General features: G+C 40.2%; 2 protein-coding genes across 2 annotated transcripts; both read left to right on the top strand.

Moving 5' to 3' along the window:
- The first annotated feature begins 164 nt into the window (after nt 1-164).
- On the top strand, nt 165-9,769 carry dnajb14 (DnaJ heat shock protein family (Hsp40) member B14). Its single transcript, XM_084565022.1, has 8 exons — nt 165-314; nt 4,498-4,672; nt 6,612-6,757; nt 6,998-7,186; nt 7,976-8,061; nt 8,190-8,299; nt 8,608-8,780; nt 8,869-9,769. The coding sequence occupies exons 1-8, from the start codon at nt 176-178 to the stop codon at nt 8,991-8,993; spliced, it is 1,143 nt and encodes a 380-aa protein (XP_084421148.1). The 5' UTR covers nt 165-175; the 3' UTR covers nt 8,994-9,769.
- An 840-nt stretch (nt 9,770-10,609) lies between these two features.
- LOC311502682 (group XIIA secretory phospholipase A2-like) lies at nt 10,610-17,373 on the top strand. Its single transcript, XM_084565011.1, has 4 exons — nt 10,610-11,113; nt 11,427-11,503; nt 14,221-14,386; nt 16,702-17,373. The coding sequence occupies exons 1-4, from the start codon at nt 10,858-10,860 to the stop codon at nt 16,818-16,820; spliced, it is 618 nt and encodes a 205-aa protein (XP_084421137.1). The 5' UTR covers nt 10,610-10,857; the 3' UTR covers nt 16,821-17,373.
- Nucleotides 17,374-18,153: the final 780 nt, after the last annotated feature.

Below are 18,153 nucleotides of genomic sequence, written 5' to 3' on the forward strand. Positions count from 1 at the left end.
TGCATGATGAATGAAATGATAAACTCCTATGACACAAACATAACATCCCGTCTGTGACACATGAGGTTTTTGTGTGTGTGTATGTTTCTCTGACGCTGCTGCCTGTCAGTGGCGTTGACCACGTGATGCGCGAGCGGCGCTCAGCTGACCGTTTGGGGGGGAGGAAGGAAGAGGAATGAAGATGGAGGGGAACAGAGACGAAGCGGAGAAATGTATAAATATAGCGACGAAGGCCATCGAAGCGGGGGATAAAGAGAAAGCGCTGAGGTTTCTCCACAAAGCGGAGAAGCTCTACCCCACTGACAGAGCCAAAGGTAACGCCGTCCGCGGCTAACTCGCCTGTTTAGCCGGCTAAAGCTAAGCTAGCGACGCAGCAACCAGCTCCGTGTGTTATCAGCTGTTAGCATGTAGCCGGCGGCTGGTAGCATCAGTCTGGGTTTAAATTCACATAAAATTGTTTGTTGACGAGTGTTTATGGGCCATTTGTATTTATATGACTACTCAATGTGTGTGGGAAAAGAAACCTGCTTTAAAAAAAAGGGCACATTTAGCATCCCTGTTAGCTAAGTCGTGGGCCTCATAGCTTAACCCTGCACAGCACTTCCCGTAAAAAAAACCAAAAAACTTAACAGTGAATAAAATGAGATCTTAGTCATATGATGAGTAAGTGAGTAGCTAACTGTGATCATACTGTGTTTCAAAATATCAGCCATCTTATAGAAGTTGTTAGCTAGCCCGGAATCGTCAATACAAGATTAAACCTCTTCAATAACGCAATGCTAACTGTCGGTCATGACACGAACACATCGACACCAATATTAGTTTTAATTTCACTTTTACTCAAAAGTAGTAGATTTTAACGAAGCTTCTGCGACTTGTCGTGAGTTTGTAGGGGTTTCTGTGCGGGTAAAGCACCGCAGTGGAGCCTGGAGATGGGGAAAGGGGGGCGCTGAGGTCATGCTGTCCAGGCCACTCAACCACCCACCAATCCTTTAATTGAACGACTAACCCAGAGAGCTTCCCTGTAGAGGCTAATCCAGGACAGACATCTGAGAGATGAGAGTAAACCGATGTCAAGGAAGTGCTTGGCTAAAGTGTTTGTTCTTTTGTGGATTGTGGTTCTCGTAGACTCTGAAAGTGTACATTGCTGACCAGTAACTCCTCAGTTGTTGAAGTGTAGCATGTCAGTCTGTGCCTGCACCCTCAGTATTTGGTGTGGCAGCTAATTCAAGTGAACCCTTTTCAGTTATTTAAGCAAATCTTCTTTAAGCTTTGATTATTATTATTATTTTTTTTACTCCCTGCAACACATAATCATTTTAATATGCTCTTTCTGACAGCTTCTCAAATCCTCTGCTGCAGTACCAGTCCAGAGTTTTGACCCACCTTCTCATTCAGTGTTTATTTTTTATTTTTTACACTTTAGATTAATACTGAAGACATCAAACTATGAAGGAACACACACTGAACTATGTAGTAAACAAACCAGAATATGTTTTGTAGTTTAGATCCTTTAAAGTAGCCACATTTTGCTATAATAATCCTACTGTATATAACCTTGATAATAATTGTTAATTGCAGGGGTACGGTGTTCATTACATTTGACTAAATTATTGTAAACTACGTAATTGTGACTTGCGGTCGAACATGGGTTATCATATTCAGTAATACACAGGATAAGATGTTATAATCCCTTGTGCCAAAATCCCAGGCAAAACACATTTAGAGGCCCTGTTCAGCTAAGAGACCCTACCAAACCTATGGTCATATAATATGACAATTAACCTATAATCTACATAAACTAAGTAAAAGCTGCTGGCTTGTAAGCCCATTGAGCAGCATAGTTCAGACATTGTAAAACATAAACTAACTAAACGCTGCTGGCTTGTATGGCCCGCTCAGCAGCTAACCATAGCTACCACGTAACAAGAAGACAACAGCAGTATGCAGCATGTCATTGGGGTTTTCAAGTGGGCACCTCCCTTCACCAATGTTTCGTTAAGTTAGGCCCACGACACCTCGAGAAGGCTTAACAGTGACTTCCAGCGTCCTGGAGTCACCCCCCTCCACACCGCCACTGCACAACCCTGTTTCCCTCACCATTCGATATCTATCAACAGCTAATATAGTAACTAACTCAGAAGTTAATTGCTTTCAGTTAGTGACACTAATTCTCCCCTGATGTGCCATTGAACCATAGAAGAAGTTCATGATGTGAAAATATGGCATTTCTGTTAGTTGAATCTGTTTGTTTGGTACAGGTGAATGAAAACGATTCTAATACTTATGTAAAATTATAACAGCCAGCTTCTCCTGCACACCAGAATAAAGTGTATATTATAAAAACATATAGAAGATAATTTATAAACAGGGTTTAAACCTGATTATGTGTAGGTAAATGTACATTAAGTGCTTTATAGTGAAAGGGTATGTGGAGTACCTTCAGGGCCTGGCGATATTAGAGTTAAATCCATTATTCCAGGTGGCTTTGATGCAAACGCTGTCTCTGATTCTTCTTATTCTCGTTTGAAACGCTGGATGAGTGCAGGGATTTAGTAACTGTAAAGACCACGGCACATATCTTCCTAATAAGCAGACTGATAACTACACAAAAATAATTGTTGCCTAATCACGATATGATTTGAAAGGAGTCTGTATCAAATAAGTTCATAAGTAATGATAAGAAAGACAGGATGGGGAAAAGATATCACCATTAGTTGATGTTAAGTTTTAGGTTCAGTACCTTGTATTACCTCTGCAGCTACCTTTACACTGCTGGAACTGAAAGCCAACAAACCACTAAATGGTGTAATATTTGTGTAAGGTAGTGTGTCCCTTACCGTGATACTTCTAAACAAAGGGTAGACAGGAAAAGATGGGCCAAGGTGACACCCGTAGCTTTCATCATGGCAATTAAGCACCCACATGATGCCGGAGTCCGTGTCGTACAGCAAGTTCATATTTGTCCTAAAGGAGTTATCTGGCATCAGTACGCTGCTTATCGACTAGCTCACCCGTAACCCAGGATTTTCCAGTCTGGTGTGAATGAGTTCACTCTAAAGAAATTATTGTACAATGTTGTCATCTAATAATCTAATAATCTAATTAGTGTAAGGGTTGCTGCTGTCCACTGTGGACAAATTAAGTTGTTGTGGCTGCCAAAGATATATTCTTGAACATCAGAGGATACGAAACGTAAACACACAGCTAGAATACAAAGAGTAGTAGTAGAAACAGTTACACTTGACAGTACACTGTTTTCATCATGTAAATTAGCCTAGAGGACTAGCAGGTATTTTATGAGGACTGTAATAAATATTGCATTTCAGAGAACAGTTCAGTGCAATGTACCAGCTAAAAGCCCTTCTGCTGCCAAGTCAGAAATAATTGGTCTGCTCTAAGATAAGATGAAATAAGATAATCCTTTATTTACCCCACAATAGGGAGATTTGCAGTGTCGCTGTAGCATACAGTAAGGGACAGTGCATACAGTAACCATTAAATAAATACAAAAAAAATATAATAACAGCTTGGTCCAGTGCATCCCAGACAGATCCTTGATCAGTCTGGGATCTAGTGAATTTGGAGGCCAGGTCAACACCTTTGGCTGTTTTTCATGTTTTCTGAGTTGTTACTAAAGCGTTTGTGTGTGTGTGTCTGTGTCAGGCTGCATCCTGCTGGGGATGGCTGCTGCCATCAAGGAGTGTCATTGCTATGGGGTGGGGGTGCCTGCTCTGGTCTAGGTCGGTTTTACATGTCTAAGTGACATCCACATGAATGCCAGGTCCAAAAGGTTCCCAGCAGAACATTGTATTATCACAAGATGGTCAATGTTATTCACTTCTCCTGTCAGTGGTTTTAATGTTGTGGCTGATCGGTGTAAGTAGGGTATTGCATACATATTAGAGATGTTACCGTTGCCTTGAGGTTGTCTAATGTGTGTGTCTGTGGTCTACTGGGAGCAGGCTTGGTTGTGCAGCCTCACAGCAGCAGGGAGGAATGACCTGCGGAGAAGACGTTTCACCACTCATCCGAGTAGTGAAACGTCTTCCCAAAAAAAACTCTACAAGTCCAGTTGCCTTTTTTAACCTTTGTTGGATATACCATAACCTGGATGACTGAGAACCTTCACAGACATATTTTTTCTATACACATTTTGCTGAGTTTCATTGTTTACCACTGTGTCAGTACAGATGGAAGGTGTGTGCGATTTCTGTCTGTGTATTGTTTCTAGACTAACACTGTCTGCTGACTTATTTCCAAGTTTATTCGATGCAAGTGGCACGCTGCAGCTTGCCATAAACTTTTGAGACTGCTGAAAACACGCAGCATGTAGGTGCCTTAAAAAAACAATTTCTAAAGTCTGAAGCGGTGAAAGCAGTGTATGAAGTGTGGTATTCAGATGCAATTTATAGTTGTGTACATTCACCTTCACTCAAGTAAGGTTGGACACAACCCAGATGGTAATAACTCATCATTTAATTTGTCTCCTTTTAGCTTTCTTGGACGCATTAACAAAGAACGGGAGCTCGGCGGGAAATGGCGCATATCGCAGGAGACCAACCGAACGCTCAGAAACTACTGGTGCCCAGTCAGAAAGAGAGAGCCAAGAATCTGGAGGAAGTGGTTCTTCTAAATCCTTCACCAAAGAGCAGCTGGAAGGTGTGCAAAGGTGAGAATGTTGGCCCCCGACTAGAGTCTATGGTTTGTCCCATTTCAGTTGTTTTACCCTTTCCTACAATGAATGCTTTGTTTGCCTTCTGATTGGCCTGTTGACCACCAACCAGAGGGCTTTTAGCCTTTGACAGGTTCTGACTTCCTGTGTTACTGTTGCTAGGTTAGACAGTTAATAACTATACAGGGGTCCATTCCCATAGAATTGTGAAGGCGAGAGAGAGTTTGGTTATTTCCTCCTCTGTACCCGCATTTGTCGACTGTTTTTTTTCGCATTTTTGAAGAATTACAGAAGAATGAATTTTAGTGCTAATTATGGCCACAGCTTTTCAACATAATTTTTCAATGGGAATAGAGAGCCGAAGTCCCGCCCCTCTACTTCCGGGTCATGGGACCTATCTTTCGAAAAAATATGAACGGCAGTCTATGGAGAGATCATAATTATTTTTTGGTCCCGTTCGAATTGTGGCATGAATTTCACATATGATGTGTGTGAATTTAAAAGATAATTTTTCACGTCAAGAGATAAATTATTTGACGTCAATAAGCTGAACAACATTAGGTTTTGTATGAGATCGCTTAGTGAACTACATCTCTCGTCTCGAACAATGTACGTCACTAGAGAACTATGGCTGTCTCCTTGTTGAGCTTTACCGTCTTCTTCCAGGACGAAGGCAGAAGCATCAAACGAGGTGAAAATAAATCGGGTCATGTCGAGAGCTGTAGTTGCACGAAGGGAGTTTTGGTCGGTTCTGTACGCGCCAGCATGCGGGACTTGTAGTTTTCCATAGCGTTTTACTTAACTATCTTGCGACAAACTGTGACATTCTTGACATGCAAAATCATTTTTTATTCTGAAAAACAACATATGTATAATCCAAGGCACAAGTCGATCGGGACCAGAAAATAATTTATCTTTCGCCATAGACTGCCGTTCATATTTTTTCGAAAGATAGGTCCCATAACCCGGAAGTAGAGGGGGCGGGACTTCGGCTCTCTATGGACCCCCCGCACATGGATGTTGGGCACTGTGGAAGATCTACTGTTCATTTCTGGCTAAACAAGGGCAGCCATGCAGTGTCATGCACACATAACTACTGCTCAGGGAACCTTTGCATCTTGATGTCTGTATTTCCCATGAGCGTGATGAGAGTGTCAAGTAGACACCCAGTAACCAACGCATAAATTTAATTTTAGACCACAAGACAGGACTAGATATAGAGAGAGAGAGAAAGGTGAGCCAACCTTTTTATCCACAAAACAACCAATCATATCCTATGCATAATTCATTTATAAGATAACACATGCAGCTCGTTGTTACGCAATCTTACCAGTGTATTGCAGTTTAAGTTCACAGGTTCCCCTGGTGGTTTAAATCTTGTGGGGGATGCTTTAGTGAGTTAAAATTGCATCATGTCATTAACTGCTCCGGCCTTGTCTACATCGTGTACATTGTGGTCATTTAATTCATTGTTTAGCAAAACATACAAGGGTAATAAAAATGACAGGATGTGTTTTTGCGTCATACTTTAGAAGAGACACGTCTGTTGTGAGGGGCTGATACCGAACTTACATTTTAGAAAGTGCTGAAAAAAAACATTATTAAGACTTAATAGTTAGCTTCATAAAATATTTTATACCTGATGTATACACTCTTAACTCACCAGGTCGTCATGTATTATGAGAACCTAGATGATTGCAGCAAGCTCGTGGCATCTAAGCACTTAGTACTGTCTGTGTAAGTGTAGAAATGTAAACTTCATAAGCCACAATGTATGTGAATATAGCTGTTTGTGTTAGGGTTAGTATTTGGCTGTCACTCGTCTGTGAGACCCGAGATTACTTGCAGTGACAATATGGCATCATCAACATGCATTTACTGTAGATTAACAAATGATTTTTTTTAGAGCCTTTCACCTTCTGTCTGTGTCTTTCAGAATAAAGCGGTGTAAGGACTACTATGAAGTGCTCGGAGTCAGTAAAGAAGCCAATGAAGAGGAACTTAAGAAAGCCTACAGGAAACTAGCTCTCAAGTTCCATCCGGACAAAAATCAGACACCTGGAGCAACAGAGGCCTTTAAGAGTAAATTTACTACTTTTATTTTGTTAATTTCTTTTTCAGTTTGATAGTAATTGACTGAGCTTGACGTTTTCTAAGTTAATCTGTGTCTAGACCTGACAACTGGCACAGGATAGTATTACATTCTGTAATAGCTTAAATTGTATTGGAAAATCGAAGCTATATTGTACATAAACATACATATATGCACAGGCAATGAATGGCTCGGTGTTAGCCCTCTAACGTGACCCTCTTCCTCTTCAGAGATTGGCAATGCATACGCAGTGCTGAGCAACTCAGACAAAAGGCGGCAGTATGACCTGACGGGAGGGGAGGAGCCGAGCAGCCCCAGTCACTCACATGGAGGGGGCTTTGACTTCCACAGGGGCTTCGAGGCAGACATCACACCTGAGGACCTCTTCAACATGTTCTTTGGAGGCGGCTTCCCCTCCTGTGAGTAAGCACTTATATGTCTATCGTGACACTGACACATAACTTTACACTTAAAACAGGTGTATGCTCCACATATTTAGATCATGGTGTCAGTTATCAATTTAATTGTCAATGACCTTGTTTTTAAGTTAGATTGTTTTTAGTTTTCTTGTTTTTTTTGGTGAATCTTAAGGTCCCTAGATAATAACTTGATGTTCGTGGGTTCAGAACAAAGACTCTATATGAGAAATATACTTAGCCAGCAGGTCTGAAAAGTGAAGCGGTTACGTCCGCAGTTTAGTCGTAAATAATACAAAGCCGAAAAATTTTCCCACTAGTCATCATGATATTCTTGATCTTTGATTTCCTTGAGTAAATATAAGGCGTCAAAGAGGGCATTGTTGGGGAATGTGCCTGATTGGCAGATCTTTTCTGTAGTGATTGATGAGCCATGACTAGATTCTCCATTAGAGCCACCCCAGCTCTTTGAATATGATGACTAATAGTAAACTCAAGACTTTAAAACAGTAGACCGCATACCAATGAGTTTATGGTTCAGAAAAGGTCTACTCATCAAATGTTACAATTGTGCCAGACATTAGTTTGTGTAAAACAGACCAGTCGTTGTTATAATTACTACAACAGAGGCACTTTGTTGTTGTCCTCTCCCCTGAATTTACCCAAAGGGCCAGATGACATGGCATGAACTTATCCTGTAGCTTTTTCAGAATAGGTACAGTAGGTGACATATCTATTCCATAACTTTGTGTCTGGCTAATATTTGTATATTTTGTTCATATTTGTCTACAGCAAGTGCACACACTTTCACCAACGGCAGGACGAGCTACAGCCAACAGACGGATTACCGACAAGAGAGAACAGAAGAAAGAGGAGATGTACGTTCAAAATTTGTAATTTTTAATAAATGCCCGTGTTTAGTTGATGCATGTCTCCTTGTGTTGTTCTACGTTATGCAATACATTTGTTACTGAAACGAAAGTAACCACTCTCTGCTTCTCTACAGGGCGGTTTTTCAATGTTTATCCAGCTGATGCCCATTGTGGTCCTGATTTTAGTGTCAATACTGAGCCAGATGATGGTGTCCCCTCCACCCTACAGCCTCTACTCTAGACCGTATGTTAACACTCAATCTCTTCCTGTCATTAGCCTGCACTAGTACGCAGCAAGTCTCGAATCTCACGTGCAACATTCACTTATTCACCTGTCATACTGTACCTTCAGAACTGATAAACATTACCTCTCTAAGTTGGCCTTTAGGTGTGTTTTAAACACTTCTGTTGACTGTGGTTTGTTAATTTAGCACACAGTCTCTTTATAGTTCTTTGCAGGAAATGTGTTCTACAGCCGAGTAGGAATGTGGGTGAAACTTGTTACGTTGTCAGACACTTTACACAAGCTCGTACTTCCTCTGTCTCTCCCAGGTCCACAGGTCAGACCATAAAAAGGCAGACGGAGAACCTGCGTGTTGACTACTACGTCACTAGAGATTTCAAGTCAGAGTTCAAGGGCACAGCACTGCAGCAAATTGAGAAAAACGTAGAGGAGGACTATGTATCTAATGTCAGAAATAACTGCTGGAAGGAGAGACAGACAAGTAAGTAACCGTGGTTGTAAAATACCTTTAGCACTGCTTTACTGAATTCAGAAGTCTCTGACGTTGTTTCTTTGCTTGTCTCATTCAGAAACAGACCTGCTTTATGCTGCTAAGGTGTACAGGGATGATCGAATGCGCAAGAAGGCAGAGCTCATGACCATGGATAACTGCAGGGAGCTGGACAGACTAAATAACCTATTCCGAGGTGGATGAGTTGGATGCTTCTAGATGATGTAAATGTATATGAATAGATGTGTATGTTCATGATTTTTAAAAGAAAGAATCTTTACACTAGGAGCAAAAAACTAATGATATAGTTTAGCTCTGTTACTGAAGTTATAATATGTCCCTCCTCGTATCCCCTTGGAACTTCTCCTCTTCCTCACTCCATCCTGACCCCAGGGATTGCCTTGTTATATCATATTGAACCAATCTACACACACTGTAGAAAGCCCCACACCTTTTATCTTTTTTTTTTTTTTACTTTGCTTTTCTTGTGTTTTCCTGGAAGCAAGAAGGACAAGGACATTTGATTGTAAAGGCATGTGCTTTGAGTAGTGACATCCTGAGAGGCATTCGGCACAAGCAAGTTACTCTCTTAAGAACCACAAACAGCTTTTGGCATCATCTGCTTGTCGTAAATACAAAGTAGGAGACATGGTTCATCTGGGGGCACTTTCAGACAAAAGAAGGAAATATAAAAAAATACCAGAATGCTTGTTTTAGCTGCCTACTCACCTCCACGCGTGGATGAAGATCAACAGATCATGAAGAGTGACTTTGCTACTAGAGAACATTTTATATTGTCCACTCCAAAATGTGAAGCTGGTTGGGACTATACATGGAAGGACACTGGAGCTGTTCATTCATAAGCGGTTGTACATTTTCATTTTTGAATGTTTATGCAGTAATTTAAGTAACTATAGAAGACACAAGGGTTTTCTTCAGTGCTCGACTAATCATTTAAATAAAGTAAAATTGTTACCATAGATTGTGTGTGATTGTGTGTCTCTTAATCTGCACAAATTCAAAAAGCTGAAATGGAGATTTTAATTTACTAAAATGTCTGCTGCTACTCCAATATAGCAGATGTAAATAGAATTTGAGTCATGTTTTTTTTTTTTCTCATTCATTTATTTTTTATTATTATTTAGTGTTTGTAGGTTACCCTTAGTAACTGGGCCAGTACTGCACAAAATATAACGGCAAATGTAATTTTGAGATACAAAAGAAAGCGTAAATTTCATTTAAATACATTTTATTGTCCTGGATGTAAATAAAATAAATAAAATCAAACCTCTTGGCTAGTAATGTTGAATGATGCATCTCCTTAGCAACACAGATGCTAGTTGGATACGTGTTGCTGTTACCATGGAAACCAGAATTGAAACGATATAACGTTAAGCTTTTTTCGTAAGCGCAGAGAGAGGTGTTAAAAAGTATATCAATGGCAGGTACACAAGTGTATTTCTCAAGCATGTTTATTTATCCCACTGCGAGATGAATTAAAGGTTTATCCTAGGTAAAAATGGATCTTAATTTTAAAATAACAATTTTATTCCTACCTTCTATTTCTTTTGGCTTGCATCTTTACATTAAACGTGTATTTTACAAACAAAATGCCAGCCTAGCGATGATCTAATGAAGTAACTACACTTTTGTACTAAACTTTTAAACTAAAAAAGATAAGCTAATCTTTGCAGGGTTTTCTGGGAGTTGGTGTCCCGCTACCATTTTAACTAACTGTGGATGACGTAAACAATAAACAAATCTAATTATATAATTAATTAATTAATTAATTAATAATTCTAACAATTTAACTGCAATAATAGTGTGTTTTTGTTCAAACCTCAAAATGTATTCGAGACTTTTCTTCGTTGCAACTGGTGACATCATCCACGTTGGTTTATCAGCAGTCACGTGACAGCGTCAAACCCGGAAGCGACATCAGAGCAGCGGCAGTGCCTCTTCAGCGACCTGGGAATGAAAATGCAAACAAACAGAGGTAGAACCTAAGATGCTAATGAGACAGCGTTTCGAGGAATAAATCGGTTGAGTCAAACCGCTTAGCCGGGAAATGTGTCTTTCCGGCTCTGACGTGAAGTGGACTATTATGCAGCGCCCCAGCTACATGTGTGTTTTCCTGTTAAGTTTGTACTCCTGCGGATGTTTCTCACCTGTGTCTGCCTGCAAACAAGAGCCAGAGACTCCAGACTGGAGGATGACTCTGAAAACTATTCGAAATGGAATACACAAGATTGACACGTACTTGAACGCAGCACTGGACCTGTTTGGTGGCGATGACGGACTGTGTCATTACAGATGTAGTGATGGTAAGACTTTCTTTCTTTCTTCCTTCAAGGCCTTTCTCCAAGAATACAACAGCTGTCAACCCAGTAGAAGTAACAGACATTCTGCCTTGCACATCCAAACCACACTTTCCATGTATGTACCGAAGAACTTTGGTTAATTAGACACAAAAAGCTTGAAGGTTGAGCTCATGTTTACAGCTGGTAAATGCAAAATATATCATTGCCCATTGATCGGCATAGTAAGCTACTCAGTCATGATGTGGTTATCTCTGACAGCGAGATAACGGACGGTGCAAGAACAAGAAACCTCTTCACCTTTGCTCCTGTCTTACAGGGTACAAGCCGGTGCCTCGTCCTGGGTACAAGCAACCACCACCCAATGGATGTGGCTCCCCGCTCTTTGGATTTCAGGTAATCTGAGGAGATGGTTGTGAGTCTGTGTCACAATAAGTATGTTGCTATGTGGCTTTTATTGTGCAGCATATATATTGGCTTAATTATTATTTTTTTTAAATGCAAATTAATAGAAATACAATATACTACACTTTTTATTTGCAGTACGAGACAAAGGAGGGAACCTGGCAAATACATGGGATATGTTGATATTAGTGTTGTCAGTAATTTTTATTGCCTAAAATTCACATTGTCCAATCAATTTCTACTTGAAAACATGTTTTGGTCCATTTAAAACATAACTGAAAAACAAAAAATAAAATAAAATAAAATTCAGTGATCCTCATTCTACCCTCAGTGTCTAGAACTGGACGACTCCTGTTGATAATTCAATAAATTCAACATCTGGTCTAGAAAAGAAAGATATAAAACTGTGATAAGGACCTCCTCCCCGACCCAGAGTGGTCAAGCCACCCTTTTCCGACTGAGGACCATGGCCTCAGACTTGGAGGTGCTGAACTTCATCCCAGCCGCTTCCCACTCGGCTGCGAACTGCCCCAGCAAGAGCTGGAGGGCCTTGTTCAATCACATCATCTGCAACAAGCAAGGATCCTCCGATCACCGAACCCGACACCTTCCTTCACCCGGCTGCGCCTAGAAATTCTGTCCATAAAAGTTATGAACAGAACCGGTGACAAAGGTTCTAGCGGAGTCCTAGCAGAACAGCGGAACAGATCTGACTTAATCACCGGCTACACGGACCAAACTCGCAGAAGAGTCAGACAACAACAAGCTGAAGCATGAGGTCGGTTCACAGACAGAGAGTAACTCCAATGAACACCAGCAGGAGTTAAACCAGCTGCTGTGCCAGAAAGATCATGAAATCCTTGAACTCAACAAGGCGAAGAAGGCGCTGGAGGAGGAGAAAGCGACATTTGAAAAGGCGAAAAAGGAAATGGAAGAGACAAAGAAAGAGATGGAAGAGAAGAATAGGAAACTTGAGGAGATCAAAGAAGAAATGGAGCAGAAGAATGGCAAACTGGAGGAGGAGATAAAAGATCTGAAAGAAGCTAAGAAAGAACTGGAAGAAGAGAAGAAGGTGCTGTCGGAGGAAAAGACAGAACTGAGGGAGGACAGAAAATAATTTGAGGAGGACAAGAAAGTTCTATTAGACGCCATGAGACAACTTGAGGAGGAGAGGAAGCTCCCTATTTAAACCTCAAACTTCCCACAAGTCCCCTAGAACTGAAGAAGCTACTTGGATGAGTGGTGAAACATCTTCTCAAAATCTCTACAAGTCCAGTTGCCTTTTTTGAACCTTTTTGTTCGGCGTAGGCCGGACAACAGAAGCTTCCTCTTCCTCCTGTCTCCATCTTCTCTCTACCCTTTCTCCACCTCCTTCAAACTCCCCTTTCTACATCCTCTCAATGACCCCCCCAGCCTTCCCTCTATGCCTCTCATCCACCTCCCTCCTCTACATTTTTCCTCAAATCCTCTTCTTCCTCCTTCATCTTCACATCTCCATCTTCCCACACCTCCTCACCTACAACTTTTACAAACTTACCTACAATTAATCTCATTCTAAATTAAAATTCAATTTAAAATCATTAAAACAAAATAAACAACAAAATAACAATGTTTCTGTATGTGTCTGCATCTCTGGTTTATTATTCTTTTTTTGTATTAATGTATATTATATTATGTGATGACTGTACAGAAGAAGGGGAGACATCTTGGTGGGTAGTGTAATTTATATGAAGCTACTCGCAGCCACAAGCTTAATATGATGTACTTAAAAACTGCACATCTAAAACATTTATGCACATTTATGCAACATAATGCACGTAACATTTTTCATACTTACTTTTGGTACTTATTACGGTAGATTTCCACCTACTGTCTCTCAGTTACCCAATGCAACAATGTGAAATCTTCTTTCAATGGAATAAAGTCACCTCAGTAAATGTTCAGAACTGAAATCTCGAATCTCCGAAAGCATTCAGAGAATTGGCTGTGGCATTCTACGTTGTGATCTCATGTGTCCTGTTTGCTTTATAAAACCTTATGACTTGAGGGCACCACAATCCACTGACTGTTTTAAAAAAGGTCTTAAGACATTTCTTTTTAGCAAAGCTTTTGGTCCCCTTTAGATGTTTTTTCTTTTTTAAAACCTTTTCTTCTTCTTTTTAACCTGTAGCACTTTGAGATATTTGATGTAAAGTGCTTTATAAATAAAATTTATTATTATTATTATTATTATTATGATGGATCTGGTATATTTTTTTATTTTAACAAACTGGACTGGATGGACTAGACATAAGTTCAGTAACGTCTGTATATATTGGGCCACTCTGTGTGTTAGACGTTTGCTATGTTCTGCACTGTAAACAATACATTATCCAGATTACTAATACAAACTAAATGTGTAAATTGTGATTAATCTAGAGTTTGAAGTTTCATTATGAGTGACTAATAAGATATGATTCATTTCTGCAACTGACACATTTCTGCAGCTGTGGACTTTCATCACACCATCTAAAAAATACAGTGATTCTTATTAAGTGTTTTGCGTTTAAATTGTCGTCATAATGTTATTAGGTACTTCAAAATGTCATGTCTGCGTGGCAGTTTTAACATCAGAAGTGCAATATATAATATGATCATCATATAATTTTCTTATCTCAATCCTGAACACCTGTATCACAACCTAAAAGTAACTGTGCTGACATTTCCAGTTTGATATAGGTATCCCGTCCATGACCAAATGCTGTAACCAGCACGACCGCTGCTATGACACCTGCGGCAATGAGAAGCATGACTGCGATGACCAGTTTCAGGACTGTCTCGAGACCATCTGCAGGAATGTGCAAAGGACTCTGGGACTGTCCCAGAGTGTCCAAGGTAAGACCTGGCTCAAGTGATGCACTGTAGATGATTCTAGGTTGTCCTAGTGGAGGGGGGGACCTTCACTAAAGAAGTGAAGGGCTGTATGTCCTGTATGTATACATTTGCAAAACTCGTTATATTAGTATTCTTAAATGTTTTTCTGGGTTATCGATCCTGACATTATCATAGTCAGCAGTGACAATAAAATCTTATACAGCATATATAACATGTCATATCTAATATCTATCATAACTTATTTGATTGAGTTCAAGAATAATATTAAAAGTTCAGATGCATTTTTTACTGTGTAGTCTAACTAGATATAGTTGTAATATACAGTACATCCAGCAGGGGGAAGCAAAGTGGTGTATTTATAAAAAAATAAAACTATATATATATATATATATATATATATATATATGTTTGCAGATCTTGTTACTGTTATGTGTACTATCATAATTTACGCATAGTTACATAGTATTAAAAAAGGTTTAAGCTTGAGTTGAGAAGAATTACAAAGCAAAAGTGAAACGAAATGGGCAAACCAACACACCTTTGAGTCAGATACTTAGCATAAACCCAAACTGCTGTAATTGCTGTATGTATTATGGTCAGGAATTCCCTATATTTCTGTTATTTAGAAACTCAGAGATTTAGAAATCTGCGTGGTTGCTGTGTCATAAGGGTCAAACGGATTCACCAGTGACTCAGTTCTTATGTGTCTTTTTTCTTTACACCTCGTTAAAAGAAAACAGTAGCCTTCCATTGCTGTAATTTGTTGTGCTGATGATGAATGTATTTACCGTTCCTTTAGTCACCTTCTCCCCACCTTCACAGTAGTAATAACCATTCGTACACCCTTTGTCACGACAGTCTTGGAGCAGATGTTCGTACTTACCTCACTTCTTTTCTCACAGCTCAGCTCCCACAGGACGGTCGGTTCTACCAGGAGGTCTTTCTTTCTTTCCCTAATGGGATCACATAATGACGTCCGGTCTTAGAGTAGTGAATGGAATTGCCAAGGTCTGAGACTGAATGCAGTAGATTATGTTTGACTTCACCTTAACCACCAGCTGTTGCTCATCCTTCACATAGATGATAGCGTTCAGTGGTAGTTTCATTTTGACTGGTCGTTTCTTCCATCTTTGAAGCGCCAAGACGTCTGTCTACGAGTTGCTAATGCTTTGTCATGGTGCCACTGTGTCTTTTTTGAGTCAGTCCTGTTTTACAAATCATTTACCGTGCGCCATGGTACCTTCAGCCCCACAAAACCTGCACAACAGTCCTCCTTTCTTCCCAGCCTGTGCATGTTTGCTGGTGTTATTACAGTCCAGACCACAAAGGAGACATGAAACATCTCCAGATGTCCCATCAGGTCCAAGCAACCCCCCCCCCCCCCGTTTTTAGCTTTATGGCCTTCACTCCTCATCCAAAATTAGAGACAGAACTACACACATACAGACTACCTTCCGTGTGTGTAGCTTGAACTTCTCAGTTGGTTTTCCTCTTTGTTTCACCGGGTACCTTGATATCTTGGTCTTGAAAGTGAAGTTGCCATGCGGTGGAGTTCTGCCAAGACCCATACTGCCTGCGCGTGGGTTGTTAATTTCACTGTGAAGTCATCCATAAAACCCCTGTTGGATGTTAATGTCCTGTGACGACCATTGGCCCTCTTGACTCTTTAATGGTTGCATTAGGTTCATGTCCATGAACAACAAGACGGGGGAGATGGCGTGTCCTGTTACTATTACTTTCTCCAGTTGTTGTGAAGCTGGAGGATGGGAATCTTAGTTTGATGTTCTCAAAGTACCTGGTGATGAGGCCCTGGATGTCAAGACAAACAACTGTTTCTTTATAATATAGTAATCTTCATTAAAGTTGGCCTCACTGCAGGTTGCATACATTTCAACTCATAAGCCTCAACATTTGTACATAATGATGACTGATAATAGCTTCCTAAAAACTCCTGAGCTGCTGCTTTCACATGCAGAGTCTAACCTTCATACAATATTTACAGTAGGAGATAGAGGTGTCACTACTGTTTGTCCGTCATAAATGAGATTACAATGGTTACGTCTCTGTTCTGATCTTAATTCAGATGTTGATGATGTGAAAACTTGAATAGATTAAACTCAGATTTAGATTCAGTGCTGCTGTTTTAAAAGCTATCCTCTTAAAACAAAGGTATTAATACATCTGATTTTAATCTGTGATAAAAATCTGTATTGATCCATGCTGTATGCCGTGTGTTTAAATTTAGACTGACAGTAACAGTGACGGTTCTTCCTACTACTACTACTTCCTCATGCTTTCTCTTTCTGTTTCAACAGCATGCGAATCAGCAGTGACTCTGCTTTTTGACGCCGTTATGCACTTGGGATGTAAGCCGTACTTGGACAGTCAGCGAGAGTCCTGTGTCTGTCAGTATGAAGTGAAGAGGGAACTGTGACACCAGCACCACACGGCTCCACAAGACTGTCCGACTGTCGGAAACACAACACTAACTGAAGAGTGCCCGCAATAAACTTTGCTTTCAGACTTGTAGATTTTCTCAGGGATAGAGTGTATTTAACTGGCACTGATCTGTTTATTGGATTTTTAGATATATGTTTGTGTTTATACGAAGTCACTGTAAAAATGGCCTTCGTCTTTAGATATGATGGCTAACGCCTTATGCAGTTAATTATTTATATGGTGTTAATAAGGTTTAATATGATTGACACCTTGATGAACTGGCCCCCAGTTGCCCTGGGTCAACATATTCTGGGGAACTGTTTTTGTTAACTGTTAAACGATGCGGCGTCTTCTAGGAAAAAAATTCTTGCGTAATGACGTTTTTTAAATCTTGCCACTCACTTCATTCTTCCATGAGTCTTGTGAGCTCATCAGTGGGGGCTGCAGTTAAAACACTGTAGTTGCACTTTTGTGGTACGGGTAATGAGCTGACGCACAAGGCTGATGCAGAATTCTGTGTAAATAAAAATGTTAAATTGTCCTAAAAAATAAAAAATAAAAAAATAAAAAAACATGCTTAGTAATAATTTCCTATCCCAAGTTTTTGAGTATGAGAATCTTTGTTAAGATTAACCAAATGTTTTATTCCTTATGCGTTTTTAACGTGATAGAAACATATTTAGATTAGTCTGTATTGCACTTTTTAGCTCTGATCTTCAGCTGTATTGCAAAGTGGCGAAAGCGGAAGTCCAGGCTGTTTGACTGACAGGTGCGAAAACCAATCGCGACCTTGGGTTGTGACGTTGAACCAGTGGGGTTCAGCTCCACAAAACCTGCACAACAGTCCTCCTTTCTTCCCAGCCTGTGCATGTTTGCTGGTGTTATTACAGTCCAGAGCACAAAGGAGACATGAAACATCTCCAGATGTCCAACTCTGCCAGTGTGATCGACCTTTTAGGAAGCTCCCATCGGGTCCAAGCCCCCCTGTGTTTTGAGCTTGATGGCTTTCACTCCTCATCCTGAATTAGAGTTTTCTTTTCGTTAAGACTGAACTTAGACCACAGCTGAAAACAGGAACATCCTAAGCGTTGTCTTCCTGAACTGTGATAGTATTGCACAACTAATAGCACCTTGTATTCTGCTGACACTCCACCCTTTTGTACACAGTACTTGCTTACTTTATTTATTTATTTATTTATTTGCTATGCTTGGATTAAAGATTATTGCCTTTGCTTTAGTTGAACTTAGTTGTTCATTTTAGTTGTGTGAAGGGAACTCGCAAAGGAAGAATTTAATTGCTGACAGTAACAGTGACAGTTCCTCCTACT

Source organism: Chelon labrosus (assembly GCF_963514085.1).
Source record: "Chelon labrosus genome assembly, chromosome: 2".
In the NCBI taxonomy this organism is placed as follows: domain Eukaryota; kingdom Metazoa; phylum Chordata; class Actinopteri; order Mugiliformes; family Mugilidae; genus Chelon; species Chelon labrosus.

Coding starts and splice junctions, on each gene's coding strand:
- LOC311502682 (XM_084565011.1), top strand. CDS start 10,858: ATGTGTCTTTCCGGCTCTGACGTGAAGTGGACTATTATGCAGCGCCCC. Junction 11,114..11,426: donor TCATTACAGATGTAGTGATG/GTAAGACTTTCT, acceptor CCTGTCTTACAG/GGTACAAGCCGGTGCCTCGT. Junction 14,387..16,701: donor ACTGTCCCAGAGTGTCCAAG/GTAAGACCTGGC, acceptor CTGTTTCAACAG/CATGCGAATCAGCAGTGACT.
- dnajb14 (XM_084565022.1), top strand. CDS start 176: ATGAAGATGGAGGGGAACAGAGACGAAGCGGAGAAATGTATAAATATA. Junction 4,673..6,611: donor CAGCTGGAAGGTGTGCAAAG/GTGAGAATGTTG, acceptor TGTGTCTTTCAG/AATAAAGCGGTGTAAGGACT. Junction 8,300..8,607: donor TACAGCCTCTACTCTAGACC/GTATGTTAACAC, acceptor TGTCTCTCCCAG/GTCCACAGGTCAGACCATAA.